Source organism: Anarrhichthys ocellatus, unplaced genomic scaffold, assembly GCF_004355925.1.
Source record: "Anarrhichthys ocellatus isolate YVR2014 unplaced genomic scaffold, GSC_Weel_1.0 scaffold83, whole genome shotgun sequence".
Classification (NCBI taxonomy): domain Eukaryota; kingdom Metazoa; phylum Chordata; class Actinopteri; order Perciformes; family Anarhichadidae; genus Anarrhichthys; species Anarrhichthys ocellatus.
In genome coordinates, this window is record NW_022280113.1 from 670,255 (window position 1) to 686,289 (window position 16,035).

Genomic DNA, 16,035 nt, shown 5'->3' on the forward strand with positions numbered 1-16,035 from the left:
TCTCTCTCTCTCTCTCTCTCTCTCTCTCTCTCTCTCTCTCTCTCTCTGCTTGTATCTAAGTGCATGTGGGTTCTGTGTTTGTACCCTCGCAGCTTTGAACTGTAGAGGTAATGATTAAAAGCCTCCAAGAGCTTTTCAGAAGCGTGCCGCAGTGCGCTCTTCTAATACTCTCTTCCTGTCTCCATAAAGCCACATGAGCCACGATGCACTAATGTTTGAAAGTTACCGTACGAGCACACAACAAACAAACGTAAGCACCGCACCTACACAGCACACATTCTATGATCCTGGCGAAGATTATGTCTGAATAACAGAAAGAGAGAAAAAAAAAAACCCTGGATATTTTATATTTACTCCTTTAATATAGATATAAACATATAGAGTGATGGAAGGTTCTTTTGTAATATAGCTGTAGACATCCAGTTCAACTGCTCAAGTCATCCCACTAATGTTAACATGTACAAAATGTGTGGACAATGGTGTGTACTCGGCAGAGTCGAGCTCCAGTGAGACTCCAGCTGGCGTGAAAAATCCCCTGATTTAATAAGCCTGCTCTATTAACTTCTGCTTCATAAAAAAAGAAAAGAAAAGATAAGTGAAATTTAATTACAGTTTGGGTGGCAGATGGCAAGAGCGCCAGTATACTGCGCGCTCTCTTGGCTTGGTGGCAGGTCGGCGGCGGCGGTGCTGGTGAGAGCGTGTCGCGCAAACACTGGCAGCCGCACGAAGATGGAGACAGAGGGAGGCAAGTTTCACATACTGGCAGCAGCACAAGAAGCACTGCTAAATAAATATGAGAAATATCACACCGTGGCAGCAGAGCTGTGGATTGGATTCTAGAAATTTGGCATCCACACACAAATGGAAAGTTAATGGGGAGAGAGGTAAGGGTGCTTAACAAAACCTGGCAACTTGCACCTGGGATCTAGACTGCTGAGGGGGGATTTCACTCTCTGTGTAATAGGCAGTATTTATCTCCATTTGCAAATGTTAATTCCCCTGTATGGGAACCGGATTAGAGTGGAGCTCAATGGCACACATCAGAGCAGCACTGGAGAAGTAACCTTTACATCACAGAGTAGGAATCAAGAGCTAGAACGGAGAGGAGAGGGAAACCAGTGCGGGTGGGTTCGCACTGTGTGTTTCATCACGCAGATCGCCAGCGACACGGCATATTCGCTCACACGCTCGCTTGAGAATGAAGATGAACGGGTGGGAGGAGGAGGAGCCGCGCAATGGGAGGTCGTCAACTGAAGCTAAAGCTGCACTTCCCCATAAACTCCTGTATCCCTGCCAGCTGCCTCCCTCAGGAATCTGATCTCACACGAGAGAGTGGAGCTCTTTATGCAGCGTTATGGCGCTCCCAGATGGTGCGTGTCTGAGTGTGTGTGCGCCGATGGGTGTTGAATTAAGTTTGTTTGTTTGTTTGCCTGCATTTGTTTCACACTGACATACATCAGTGAACTCTGTGTGTGTGTGTGTGTGTGTGTGTGATCGCCGTGGAGGCTCGTTCCTCCGCCATGTGCTCGTGGGATTCTCAAACGGATCTGAAGCTATACTCTCTACCTCTCCGTTACCGTCCCGTGGGGATCGAGCACAAAGGCCTGCCGAACCCGCTGAGACGGGCGGAGAGGTACCATAACAACACTCTGCTCATGCTCGTGCACCTTTACGACGTCCCGTCTGCTGCTTTGCGTATTCACGCACCACCCCTGTCGCAACACTTTTAAGCCACAAATCAAGGTCTTTTCACAACACCGTCCCTGTTCTGAATGCGTTTGTTTGATTTTATAACGAATGAGATAAGCTGTGGAAAAGGAAATGCATTGTCTTTCATGTGCTGATGTTAGGAACGTTTCATGCAATCTGTAAAATCCTTGGAAAGTCCTTGGCGCGCCAGATATTAAAGGCAGGAGAGTAGAAGTGGCTCTCAAGTATGTGGTCCCACTTGCTCTTCCCCACTCATCACTAACTGGCTAACGACAGAGGAATGCTAATGCTCGTCTCAGCATCTGTTAGCGCAAGACACTGCATGAATGCATGTGTGTTAGAGTGTCTGTGTGTGTGTGTGTGTGTGTGAGACCCGGTTCACTCGTGCACTGTGGCCCCTATGAAGGTCGCAGCTGTCCGATAGAAGGCCGCGGGTGGCAACGCAAGCTGGCGCTGCCAACCATCGCTACCCTATCCTTAATTTCACCTTCTCCGTCATCCTCCGTTTTTTAACACTCTACAGACTTGCTTTCCCCTCTTTATCTCTCCTCACGTCTTTCCTCCTCTACTTTTACTTTACCATCAGTCGCTTACTCTGTCTGCACTTCATTAGTCAGAGGTCGATCAACTCTCAAGAGGGCAGACACGGGGAGAGGGGGAAATGAACAGTTTGGCAAATGCTGACAAACACACTAAATGTGCGCGCTCACGACGTAGCCGCAGATGCACACGGAGTCGCTTTCTGAGACACTTTAACCGGCTCCAGACAGGCAGTGACGGTGCTGCAACAGGATAAGGTCAGCGTCCTTGAGTCTCTTAAAAGCCTCTCCGTCGTGCCGTGGCTGAGCTGAATATGTCCGCTATGATGTCTAGAAAAAAAAAAAAGGAGAGCTGCAATTTGCTCGACACAAATTATTCCATCAATGGCTGAATGGGTTGACCCGGGCTTTTGATTGAGTTTGATAACGGCTCAAACGTACCATGCTTTGAAAGTGAAGTGCAGCGAAAAGGTTGATTATATTCTCTCTGAGCTCCACGATCACAGAGGAAATAGGCAGATTAATCACAAAATAAGAGATTTGCTAGAATATTTAAGGCAGGCTTCTGCTTCATTCAATGCGGCAGCCTGCATATCAAATCTCTCAAACGTCTACCTCTCAAATATATTTGACTGTACGACTTGACTTCAGAATTACATTTCTCAAAGTTTTCACGGTCACTCTCGTGCACACACACACACACACACACACACACACACACACACACACACACACACACACACACACACACACACACACACACACACACACACACACACACACACACACAGCTCCCCGTCTCCCGTCCTTGCGTCTGCCACTGAGAGTTCAAAAGAATGATGCTGCTTTTTTCTCTCCCTCTCGATCCTTTTCTCCCTGCACGCTTGCCTCGCCGCTCTGCTAATTTATTCTTTTTCTGAGTAAACATCCACTCCGCTCACAATCAAAGAGAAAGCCAAACAAGGAAACAGAACTGAACCAACAGAAACCCCGTTGGAATTGTAAAGACTGCACACTCAAGCAGAATGCTAAAGTTGCCACTGGAAGCGAGGGATTCTGTCAAAGACAAAGGTTAGGCGAGTGCAGGGCCGCAGTCAATTCCCATCAGACAATGTTTTTACCGAGGTCAGAGTTAATTAAAATCAAACAGTGTTCTCCTTCTCAATTTTAAAAGTGAAGGTTTTTTTTTTTTTTTCAAAGTCAAAGTGAACATAAATCTTCCCAAATTGTGAGGAGGGAAACAGTTGAGAAAGGGTACATTTTACTGGTACAGACTGAGATTTAATTCTCAAATAAAGTGTGTGAGATTCTGCCTTCGGCTTTTCGTACAATGATATCCAATTATCAGTCGTGCGCACACACGCACACATTCACACATAGTCTGACTCACACATTTTTCCTCCCATTTCTAATTATTGTGATAAACAGCTTTTGACATGGAAGGCTAACTCTTACAAATACCAGGACATCTCCTGTTTAGATAGCCACGGCACATTGTAAAGCTACATAGACTGTAGAGGATAACAAAACCCCTCAGTGCACTGCAAGAAAGGGACACATCAATCTCGGAGACAGGGGACTATTTCCACCCTTGTTAGCTTATTTTAGACAAAGGTGGGGGCAAAGGAGCAGGATGTGTTGCTCAATCTGCCCCTTTAGATGAACTCATTCATTCGTCATTGTTTTCTTAACGAAGAGATTATGAGCCTATACTCGGAGCGGGGTGAGAAATGTAATGGGTAAGTATTAGGCTCGTGTAGTGAAAGATTACATGCGAAAAATATGTTTTTTTAAGACTTCCAAAGTTTTTTATTCCATATTGCTTTCGTTGACATTTACAGAAGCCTTTAAACTTCACCCTTGTTTTTATATCTTTAACCACATTTTTAATGAAAAACCCAGCATCCACAGGCACCTCGGCCTTCAAGTCTTTTATTCCTTACACACCTCGTGACCCCCCATCCACCTCCATCAATCATTTCCTAATCCATAATACCTTCCCCACTACCATTTATCCACCTCTTGTCCATCCTTTTTTAAAAATCTTTTTCTTCTCACTCCGGCTCTGGCGCACGCTCGCCATTTCATCATAATCCCAAATAGTTCGTAATCATCATTTCTCACCTTTTAAACCCTCTCTCTCATCTATTCCGGCATCTCCCACACTAAGCCTCTGGCACGCGTGGCTACCAGCAGGAAGAAGTCCATGCTGCAAAGTTTCGGTGACAACCAAAATGAGGTTCAACAATCTAACACTATGATAACGCGATACATTCATATTTGAAAGTATGCAGCTTTGAGAACTATCTTTGAACGGTTACATAAAGACTACAGTAATGGATGACAACCTATCATTACCTCCTCTATTATTTTACTCCTACCACCATTCGAAGTGAGAACCCTCAAGATGCATCTGAGAAAGGCTTTTTATTCCCATCTACTTGAGTGGAAAACCGTGCTTGCCATACCTTGGATCTTTGAATTCAAATGCTAACCTTGAATCCTCCGTTTAACTGTTAGACAGTTGTAGATCCCTTTGAGTCTTGTACTGCTACGTACTCTACTGTGCTTTTGTTGCTGTAGCTTTTTTGAACTAGACTATCACTTTTGTGCATTGGTGTCAAACCCTTCAAGCTCTCGATCTCTTTCTTATCGCAAAGTCTTTCTCAGCTGCACTTGTCACTGCATGACAACAACAACAAAAACAAGTTATTAAAGTTTGTGATCACATCTGAAAGAATAAACACTTACTCTGTCATCAATCGCCCTTTTTCTTTCTCACCTTCTTCTGGTCCCTCCATCTTTCCTCCAGCGTGGCATCCAGGCAGTTGGCGGCTGTCGCCCACTGCTGTGCGAGGCGGCGGATTCGGCGCTTCATGAAGCTGAGGGACTCCTTCCCTGCCCCGACCTGGTCCAGCAGCACAGAGAGGTCAGTGCGGAAGGCAGCCTGGGAAGGTAATGGATTGAAAGTGAAAGGAGGGATGGAAAGAAGTGAAGAGAAAGCGTGAGAAAGTAGTAATCAGGCAGAAAGAGTATACCACAGTGGATTGAAACTTTTGCAGCAGCACTATGGCTGTTAATCTCAGGCTTTTAGCTACGCTAGTGGCCTAACTCTAGGTATGGCAGTGTCAGTGGGTCCACCACTTTGGTCTCTAGACTGAAATATGTCAACAGCTACAGGATGGATTCCAATGAAATTTGGCTGCAGATATCTGTGGTTCCCAGTGGATAAATCCCACTGATTTTCATGACCCCCTGACTTTTTCCCCACCGCCATCAACAGCTGGACATTCTTGGTTCAGAGTGAAATGTCTCGATAACTGCTGGATGGGTTTACCATGTGATTCGGTGTAGACATCCATTGGCTTTTTTGAACTTTGGGGATTATCTGATGTTTCACCTCGGTACAGAATTCCGTTGGTTTTCTTTAGCCGTTAGCATGGCTGTAGAGTTTGACTTTTATCTTCTATTGACTAGCTTGGGTAGGTAACATTAGAGAAAACCAGCAAGAGTAAGTTGGATTAAAAACACCCCAGTGATGCCAGCTCTTTTCCAATGAAAGTAGCAGCAGAATTAGCTCCAAAAGTTGCTAAATGTAGCGCGAAAGTCACCAAGTCGGCAGCCCCTCCCTTCATGCCTCCCTCCAAAGCCACTACCTTCACAATATCATAATGTTCGTAAACAACCAACATGGCTATTGTTGGTTCATTAGCTAGCAGACTGTAGAAGACTCCGGAGATACACAAAGAGTGCGTACAATCATGTAATTTGTCCCAACAGGCTAATCACAGTCCTGTGACAGCCGGGGATACCGGATTTTCTTTTTCTTCCTTTTTTTTTTGTCAGAGAATTATTGATTGCTGTCAGGATGTAAAAAAAATGTCAAAAAATATAACAAAAATGTTTCCAGAATATGTTATCCACCCTAGCTTTAAAACACACTGCACAGCAATAAAATAAAATAAAAGATGTGAAAAAAGAGTCATTTTCTGATTCAACACCAGTGGATGTAACCTGTGCATGTAAACGTTCCACTTGTGTGTTGGTAATTCTGTATTCTCTGCAAATGCAGGGAAACACTTACCGAAAGTGTTTTTTTTAAAGAACAAACCCTTTTGCAACACGATGCAGTATTTTCCCTGTCAATGTTAATATTTTACAGAAGTATGACAGAGTCCTCAGAGAACCGTGTTCACTTAGCCATTTGTTTTACTACAGTATTCAGAGGCTGGCTTTAGTTCCCCCTGTCAAAGAAAAGTTACAACAGCATGCATTTTCTAACTAATGCTCTGAACACTCAATGCTGTTCTCCTCTGAGAACAACCTTGGCTCAGCCTTGTTTGTGTGCGAGATACAGGAAGACTGTAATCCGCAGTCCAGTAATTTGGGTCACAGGGTAAGATGGAGATATCAGTCTTCATTTACAGTGACATTTTGCAATACCTCCTGAAAAACCGCCTTTCTCACCCTCAGGAGTAGCTACATACACAGGTTATCAACTTCTCTCTAAAATACATGAATGTGAAATTTCCTGTTATCTTATCTCTTTTCAGTTATCGGTATCGACTAAAAAAACAGTCCGTATCATGCATACTTTAATTCAAGTATTATTCCACAATTTTCAAAGTCAATGTTGAGGAAAATAGAGGGTGGAGGAAAACAATGAGGAGGATCAGGCCGGTTTTAATTAGCAGAGAGTGAAGAGGGTCAGATTAAGGTTAACTTTTATGTAGTAATGAGGGTCTTTTGAACAGAAGGACTGTTAGCACTCCTATTCTCCCTCTTTTGAATGGTACTGTGGACATGTGACTGACAACTTAATGACACCCATTCATCACTCTCTTCATTTATAATTTTCTCTTTCTTGTTATCACAGACTCCCGAAAGCTGGAAATAAAAAAAGAAGGCAACAATTTGGGACTAATAATAGAGTGCGAAAAAAATATTTTGTTATGGTATTTGTCATTTGGTAAAAACAGTAAATAATTACAACAAAACATTGGACACAAGACAGTATTTGTCAATTTCAGCAGCTAAATAAAAACAACATCGCTTTGTCAAAGTCTTTTCTTTTCCTCACTCTGTTCTCTACTCCCTCGACTTTACAGGACTAAAGATTTGAACTGAGCACGCTTGGAAAGTCTGAGCTATAGTTAGTATATTTTATATGGCATTTTTCAGCAAACGGAGGTGAAAGGTGAGGTGTCCGTGAAAGTAATAGCCACAAATGGAGAGACCAATATCCTGCTAACAGAGCAGCAGGTCCTCCGCTGTCTTGGCAACAGATCCAACATTATATTTAAATGCAGTCTGTACTATTTCCCCTGAAATATACTACCGCTGAGTCGGTTTAAATGATTAACTTGTGGTCATAACATTACTGTAATAGGCGTTGTTTATGGAGTCAAGCTGTGTTTATGTGGCCTATGTAAGTAGTTGCTAGCTGCTACTTTTGTAGTGCATGTAAGCGGTATTGTTAGTTGCTACGTTGAGGTGGTGAGCCAAACAAAATCACTCGTGTATTTACTGTACATCTTCACTGTCAACCAGTAGCCTTCATCCACTGTGCATAGGGTTGGGTATCGGTCCAAAATAATCCTGTACCAAGTACGATTGCATTTGATCCTTTTTCGTGCCTAGATCTAGACAAAAAATTACAATTTGTATGGTTTTGCTAACAGTCAACACCACAAGTGTTCTTCGATACAACCCATACAGACCCAGCTCTAACTGTGCATGTGCGTTCCTCAATATACCTGTATGTCTGTCCGACAGATTTGTTCCTCTCACCTGTCTCTTGGGGGCCTTTGGCTGCAGTACATACTGGGTGGGGAGGCTGCTGTGGTTCCTCCAGGCCAGCGGGGGGCAGAACCACTCCACCTCGCTCAGGTAGACGAGGAAGGAGCAGTCTGAACCGTCCACGCCGTAGAAGGCGTAGCAGGGGTCCGATGTCCAACGTGCACGCATCCACTGGACGGTACCAACAAAATCATATAAAGGGATTATAAACTATTTTCTTTAACAGTGGTTACAAATCCCCAGGGATGTGCACGGAGGATTTGCTACTGGGCTGCAAGGAAAACGTAAAACTCAGCAGAAAAAAAAAAGCTACATAAATTTACAGCTATTTTTGCTTTAATTACCCTAAACTTTGCACGGTTTGTCTCTAATGTGTATTTCCTCATCACGCCATGTAACACCTCCCACCAAAGTTATTTTGAAGTAGCAACTCAGAGGTACAAAAGGTCTAGCATGTGTTTTATAATATCTTAAAACTTTATTTTGGTTGTCACATCCTTGTTAATAGCACTTGCTGTACCACCACGACTGAAAATAACCTATGAACACTCACATCTACTTTCCCTGGGCACTCAGGAAAGCGGAGGTCTCGTGGTACTTCACACTGGCTTGACGTCCCATCTCTCACTGCTGAAAAGACACAGTGAGTGAAATTCAAACATTGGTAATAAAACATGCACATACGTTTTTGTAGACTTAACGAACCGGGATCCACTCCCATTTTTTAAATATCAAGCTAAATGAAAAATCCATATATGACTCCTGTGAGTGAGATATTTTACTTCACCCACAATCACAATTAGTCTAGGCTTAGCTCTCTTAAGTCAGTCGGCTTTTAATATTAATTTAATATGAAATAACTATTCCAACAGTAAGCATGCAGCCAGTGTACGATCATCCATCAGCTCGTTTATCAGCATATGGTGCACGTCAAAGCCTCTTTAAAAAAAAAATGCACGTTTTACTTTTTTATTAAAATCATTTTCAAAAAGTGACTGGAGACATGAACTCGTCTGACCCGCAGGCTCAACCCCTCAGAACCGCCAGGTTACAGTGTACATTAACGGCTTTGTTGCACTCGCCTGTGAACGTTTTTATGGCAATCCTCGCTTCCTCCATCATCGTTAACATCATCGCTTCGAGCGTATGCCATATGCGCCGTCGGTGCCCATAAATCCCCGCAGTTTCCTCTTTCGCAACATCGCATTCGTATCTACTCTACTGCAGTGCACACTATTCGCCGGGCCTGACACACACTCATACATGCCCCGTCTCCCCGCTGCTGCCAACCATCCTAGGGTTACGCTCACAAATCCGTCTGCTCACTTAGGCTACACTCACTGCATTAATTGCTCCACTGACTTAGTTAACTGCTCCTCTGCTGCCGATGTGAGGAAAAGAAGGGAAGAGAGTGACAGATATAGGAATGATGTCGTCCAAAAAGAAAACAAATCCAGGTTCAATTTCTCATTGTTTTTCTGTCTTGCAATCCCCCACCCCTTTTTTTTCCTCTCTCTCTGGGCCAACACATTTGCCTTCTCTCTTAGGTTCCGTTCGTTTCCATTTGCCTAATGAAAGAGAGACATTTCTCCACATAAGTCTTTCCCGGGGCTTCTCTCCAATCGACTGCAAACACTCACACACCGAGACACACACCGCTTTCCAATATGATTACAATAGCAACCACGGTAGGAACAATTGGAAACGTGGTCAACTAACTAGATCAAAACTTGACTGCTGTCCCTGCAAGACAGAATATAAAAGCCTAGTCGGTGCTTGAGGGGAAGGATATTCTAATCGCGTCCTCTTTCTCTCTCTCTCTCTCACTCTCTCTCTCTCCTGTCGCTCCCTCTTGCACATGCCTGACCACGAGATAAATAAACCGCCACTGAGCCGTATGATAATAAAGTCTGCCGGCAGTGTTTCAATTCATCTGTGATTAGAGAAAGCAGCAGTGTTTTCATTTTCCCGTGTGCCGTCGTCCCTGCAGATGCAGTGGGGTGAAAACAAAAGGAGATGTAACGCTCATTTATTCTCATGTAAAGAGTTGGGCAATTACCCTCAAGAGAAAAAGTGAGGGAGGAGAATAAGTTGGAAAGAATGATCATAATGTGGGCTGTATTTTTTCTGTGTGCAAAACTTAGGTTTTGATTAAAAAATGTGCAAGAGCAAGACAAGAGAACCCAACGTGGGTTGGATGGAAGCAATAAAGCAATGATGAGATATACAGAGATGTTCCACATGTAAAACAGAACAGTGCTGCCAAGATGACTACTCACATTTATCCGTCTTACTTTCATAAAAAATGAAATCAATCTGCTATCTAACAATAAGCTTTCCTGGTTTTGACTTATGTTAAGCTAGAAAATAAATGCTACAAAAAGGTGCAACTCTTAGACCTCAATGTTTTCAGAATGTTTTTGGGTTGATGTTTGATCGATTGGTTGATTACCTTTTTATTCTGTTAGATGTCTGAAATAATAATACGTGTCTTATAAAACGAGACGACAAAACGTCATCACGCTGACTCGCAGGCCTTTACAGCTTCGTTTTGTATACTGGCGCTCATGCGACCGTGATGTAGTTTGTTTATGTTAAAGCTTTTTACTTCTGCTGATTTCAATCACGCTTCGAAAATCCTAAAAGTGGTGTTCATTTGTGAAGATTATCTTACTGAACAAAACGTGTAAGCATCATAAACTTGTGTTCGCCACGGATCTTATGGGAATATCCCATTGGCTTTTATTTTTAGGGAACGAGTGCGATGCTAACTTCAAGGGTTGGCCTACAAAAGTCATCCCTCAGCGCTCTATTTACCAGTGTTGTTTATGGATTCAGTCAAGTGTGGCTAAAGTAACATAGACAAAGCCCAGCAGTTCATGAACAGCTTTTTATGTTCTGTAACTGTAGCATGAACGCATGGTGGAATTAGCAAGCCAGCTAGCTAAAAAGCCAGCAGCTAAATGAGTAAAATTTGAAGTTTAGCTCCAACACAAGCATGAGTCCAGCTGCGCTTCAAGTTACAACATTGCTGAAGAATAACACTTCATGTAACTTTGTCCTTTGCGGGGATGTTCTTAAGTTTAGAGTACACAATGCACTGCATTGTCCTAGATGTACCTCACTTTCAAGTAGTAGTTGGTATTGTGTTTCATTCTTCGCTGTTTTGGGGCCATTGCTAATATTACTTTCTTATTCCAGATGTGTGTACGTGCTGTGTAGTATTGTGAACTATTGCTAATACCATACTGTTGCTGTCACTAATATTGGGTGTCTGCCATGTGCGGACTTTGTCATTTTTTATTGCGTGTTGCTTTTAGTGTGTTTAGTGCTGATCTATAGCACGGTGTGGTCTCTAAAACCCCCCAGAGTCTGTCAGATTAGATGCTCTATGTATGTATTACACAGTCTTAGAGTCACGCAGTCATGACACTCGCTTCTTTTTTCAAACGTTATGCTTCCTAAATCATGTCTTAAGTATACATAATGTAAAGTAAAGTGAGGCGGTAAAGGCATTTCGCACCGATGATGATGATGATGATTGGTACCGTACCTCTTCCTTGCAACATGCTGTTTTGCAGTATCTGCTCCACCCTGGTAGCCATGTTGGAGACATTCTGAGCGATAGCTTGGATCCTCTCCACCAGGCCGGCTGGTTGAAACCTGCGCACACACACAACAACACACAACCGCAGAGTGAAGCGGGGACAAAGGCGTGCAGAAATGAGAGGGGAACTCGCATTGTTGTCACATAATGGAAACTCAATTTTGCTAAAAAGTCGAACTCGTCAGTTACTCCCACCTTTTAGTTGCGTCTCATTGTTGTCCCTTCTTTTTTTTCTCTCCCTTCCCCTCCCTTCCCTTTTTACATCCCGACAGATGTAGAAGTGTTAGTGGGAGATGCAAATTGTTAGACACTTGGTTGGAGCGTGAAATAGAAAAAGACCTGCGCTGTTAATACCACTTCCTCTGCAGGGCGAGAGACTTCCCGTTCACATAATACGATGGGTGGGAAATGTGTCTGTGTGTGTGTGTTGGTTGTTTGTGTCCGTGTGTGCGCGCTCATTGTAGTTCTGCATATTTTCGAAGCATCTGACTGCATGATTGCACATCACATGAAGCCAAGGCTGCACATCCACACATGTCCATACGGCTGTGCCCATTACGTCCATTCAAATGACTTGATTTCAGTGTGGATTGTGACTGTGTGCGTGTGTGTGTGTCTGAGTATGCTTTCCTGTTTCATCTCATCAGAGGATGGTATTAACCCTCATTAAAATCAGAAGATGAAACACAGCATAATAACAAATCATCAGTGATGATGATCAGAATTATTGATCGTGTGTGTGTGTGTGTGTGTGTGTGTGTGAGAGAGTGAGGCTTAAGTTTTCTAAATGCCAACAGCAACTGCATGAAAAATGAACAAAAAAAAAAGGGCCGAGGAAATAATGCGAGGAAAGTATGTTTGCTGCTTTACAAAGTGTAAACAAAAAAAGGAGGCAGCCATCAAAGTCACAGGCAGTCGCACGCTTCATTAACAGGTTTGTAAGTATCACTTGGAAGAATCGTTGAGTGTGTTCGCATTCAGTTTAATATGTTTACTTCAACAAAGAAGTCATTATTCTCTAGTGCAGGGGTGTCAAACATATGGCCCGCAGGCCGGATCTGGCCCGCCATGTCATTTTATGTGCCCCGCGAATCCGTCAGATTAAAAAAAAAAAGAAAAAAAAGAAATACAATTTTTTTATAATAATTTAAAGTTAGACTTGATAATAAAAATATTCCCATAGTCAAAATTATGAGATAGAAAGTCGAAGTTATGAGATAGAAAGTCAAAATTATGAGATACAGTCACAGAAGCAGCTCTTTGGCTGGTTACTCTACACTTGACATGGAAATGTATTGTGATTATATTGAAGACTACTTTAAATGTGGCTTTACAACAGACACACACTTCACGTGGGATTGTGCAAACGCACCCTTGAAATGATTTTAAGCATTGAACAAAGTTATTGTATTAACTTGTCTTTGATATTTTCTTTAATAGTTTGATCTTTGATAGAGTAATGTGGGTTTCTTAACCCTAAATTAAAAGGATTTAAGTTACAATAACAGAAATGTGCTGAAATATATATTTACATTTATATAACTGCATGTACAATATTTTAACACTTGAATAAACAATAATCAAATGCAGAGACAGTTATTTACCAATATGTTAGGAGTAGTTACATTTACACAGTCTTACATTTACAACCGGCCCTTTGTGGGCGACCGTGATGCTGATGTGGCCCAGAGTGAAGATGAGTTTGACACCCCTGCTCTAGTGCATGTATATTTTGGGGGCAACGGCTGTCTCCAAAACAACACAAAAAACAACACAAAAAACAACACAAAAAACATGTTTTGTGAGGTCACAGTGACCTCTGACCATTAAATTCCCAATGAGTGCAAATGGACGTTTGTCCCAAATTAAAAAAAAATAACCAACAGGCGTTTACTGAGATAGAACATTCACGAGAATAACGGATGGACGGACAACCTGACAAACATAACGCCTCTGGCCTAGGCTGTCCTGCGCACAAAGGCATTAAAAAAAAAATCAAAAAAACATTTCCAACCCCAGGCCGATGGATGCCATCCATTCGGGATCTAAATTCCCAGTACAAACGGTAATCAGTATTTCCTATCTTTATTCATAATTTAACTTATTAACTTCAACTTTCAGTTTGTACTTTCTATGTATATGATGTTTTTATGTACTGCATGTTTTTATCCTGTGTTTCTTTTTTTTCTCCACGGCGTGATTAAACCTCTCCAAACACGCTCAGCGTGAAAGCACCCTGAAACAGAGTTATCTCAATAAAAGCATCTGACAGAACTAATTATAATTTCACTCCCCCCATTGCGTGGGAGGGAAGCAAATACAGCATACGCGTTAGTGAAAGTTATTACCTTATATTGTCTTATAATGAGAGCCAGCATTATATTAGGCTATAAAATGATATTAAAATCCTTATTACATGGAGCATTTCACAGACGTTCCCAGCTGTAGAGAATTACCGCTACTGTGGTACCTAAAAGTTGCAATGTATTTTGCCTAAAGGATAAAAAGCCTTTGCTCGGTCAGCGGAGTAACCCCTGTTACTGTACAGCTCTCTTTGGGTGTGTGTGTGGGGTGAGGGGGGGTGTTTCACTGTGACTTTGCAGTTTGGCCTCTGTGAGACGTGACCTTCTAATCTCACCTCCAACGTCTGCTACAATGTGAACTCATCCCCGGAGATGAACACAGCGAGAAGTCATAGAGGGAGAGGCGAAGGGCAGAGAGATGTATGAAAGGCTGAGAAGGAACAGAGAGGACTGCTCAATGAGATCCAAAGGGGACGAGGACAAGAGACAGACAAGAGACACGTGAGAGTTGAGGAAAACTGGGGAAAAAAAATTAAAAAGCAGGCTGAAAAATAAAGAGGAGATCAACCCTCCACAGCTAACAGAGCAAGAGTACCGGTTATAAGAAAGCAGAAATAATAAAATAAAGAGATCCTCTGCGCCTTCGCGTGGAAGCCAACAAAACAGCTTGACTGAACCATTAAACGATGATTATGATCAAAGAATACAAGGATATACATATTTGATGGCCCACAGTTGCGTGCTACTTGCAATGAAGCCTCCTCCCGTCTGATGACTGTAGACAGTTGGCTCTTTTACAAATGAGGGGAACAAAACAGAAATGAGGAAGAGCAAAGAGACGACAAAACGAGAGGAAAGTACAGGGGGGGAGCAGAGAGAGGAAATCCACTGACAGATGCCGGGCAGAAGTAGAACGCTCTGAAGGGAGGAAGATGAGAGGGAGGCGGTAAGAGAAAATCAATGATAACTACAGGGAGAATTTCTAAGGATACAAAAAAATGTGTTCTTGTGCTCTCCTTCTTTCTCCCTCCCCCCCTCTCAATCTAATGAGCTCATCCTCTTAAGGGAAAGAGGACAGTTCTGACAGCATCCCATCAGCCAAAGCTGTCTAGGGCAAAGAGATGCATGTGACAAGGCGTCGGCATGTCGGTCTGTGCGTTTTTTTTGCCACCGTCCTGACTTACTCCAGCCCGTGGCGTGGTGTTAAAGCATCACACTCCGACGCTTACTTTCCACACGCTCACAAAGGTCAACACACATGCATGAATGCACACAGACGCTCACAACCCAAATCTGTGATTTCATAAGATGGGAGACGTACGACGGCATTATTTAGAATTTAGAATTCTGGCTGAATTAGTACGACCAGCGAGATACCGCAACGGTCCGTCCCCGTAGCTGGCCCTCGATCTCCCTCCCGGGGAAGCATTTTCCCAGCTTTTCTTTTTTTTTTTTTTTTCTTCAAAAACGATGCAGCAGGTGGACTCAGTCTGAGGGGTGAAGTTACACTTTAAGTGTCCCCTTTGCTTTGCTGCCTACTTCCAGCAAAAGTGCAGTATGACAGTGACTTGAGTGCTGTGGAAAAGAATAAAGGTTGCTGCAGACGGAGCTTGGATGGGTGCTTAAGGAGGAGAAATAGGTAAAGCCAAGCCAGGGCAGTGATCTTCAGAGAGTGAGCGCCTCAGGGGAGACTTACCAATCTCCCCTCTCATCCGCTGCACAGCAAGATGGAGTGAAACAACTCTGCATCCTCTCCCTTCCTTCCCCCCCCCCCCCCCCCCTCTCTCTCTCATTTTTTTTCAGGTTCCCCTCCCTCTCTCCATTTTCTGCTCTAACGAGTGGCTGCCCCGTGGGCGAATCACAGGCTGGGGCCTCAGACATCAAGTCCCATTCGCCGCTACACGGGAGTGTGTCACGACCAATGAAGCTCAAACAGAGATGAGACTCCCGCCCAGTCTGTGTGTGTGTGTGTATCTTTCTGTGAATGCGTGCCTGACTGGCCTGGATTTGGGATATATTTTTATAAAGCTCTCTCCTCCCTTTTGCCCGTCTCGCCACCGGCCAAAATCACACTTTA

The 16,035-nt window shown here is 43.2% G+C and overlaps 1 protein-coding gene across 3 annotated transcripts in view; it reads right to left on the reverse strand.

The window, feature by feature from the left end:
* LOC116398410 (alpha-1,6-mannosylglycoprotein 6-beta-N-acetylglucosaminyltransferase B-like) overlaps positions 1 to 12,790 on the reverse strand; it is a 61,992-nt gene extending 49,202 nt beyond the window's left edge. For 2 of the 3 annotated variants that reach the window (XM_031874668.1, XM_031874667.1), the window contains exons 1-4: positions 11,602 to 12,790; positions 8,602 to 8,678; positions 8,040 to 8,219; positions 5,032 to 5,196 (exon numbers count right to left, since the gene is read on the reverse strand). In XM_031874668.1, the coding sequence (XP_031730528.1) occupies positions 5,032 to 5,196; positions 8,040 to 8,219; positions 8,602 to 8,678; positions 11,602 to 11,653 (474 nt within the window). In that variant the 5' untranslated portion in view covers positions 11,654 to 12,790. The remainder of the gene's footprint in view (positions 1 to 5,031; positions 5,197 to 8,039; positions 8,220 to 8,601; positions 8,679 to 11,601) is intronic. The other variant, XM_031874669.1, reaches the window with a different exon arrangement.
* Between the last annotated feature and the right edge of the window lie 3,245 nt (positions 12,791 to 16,035).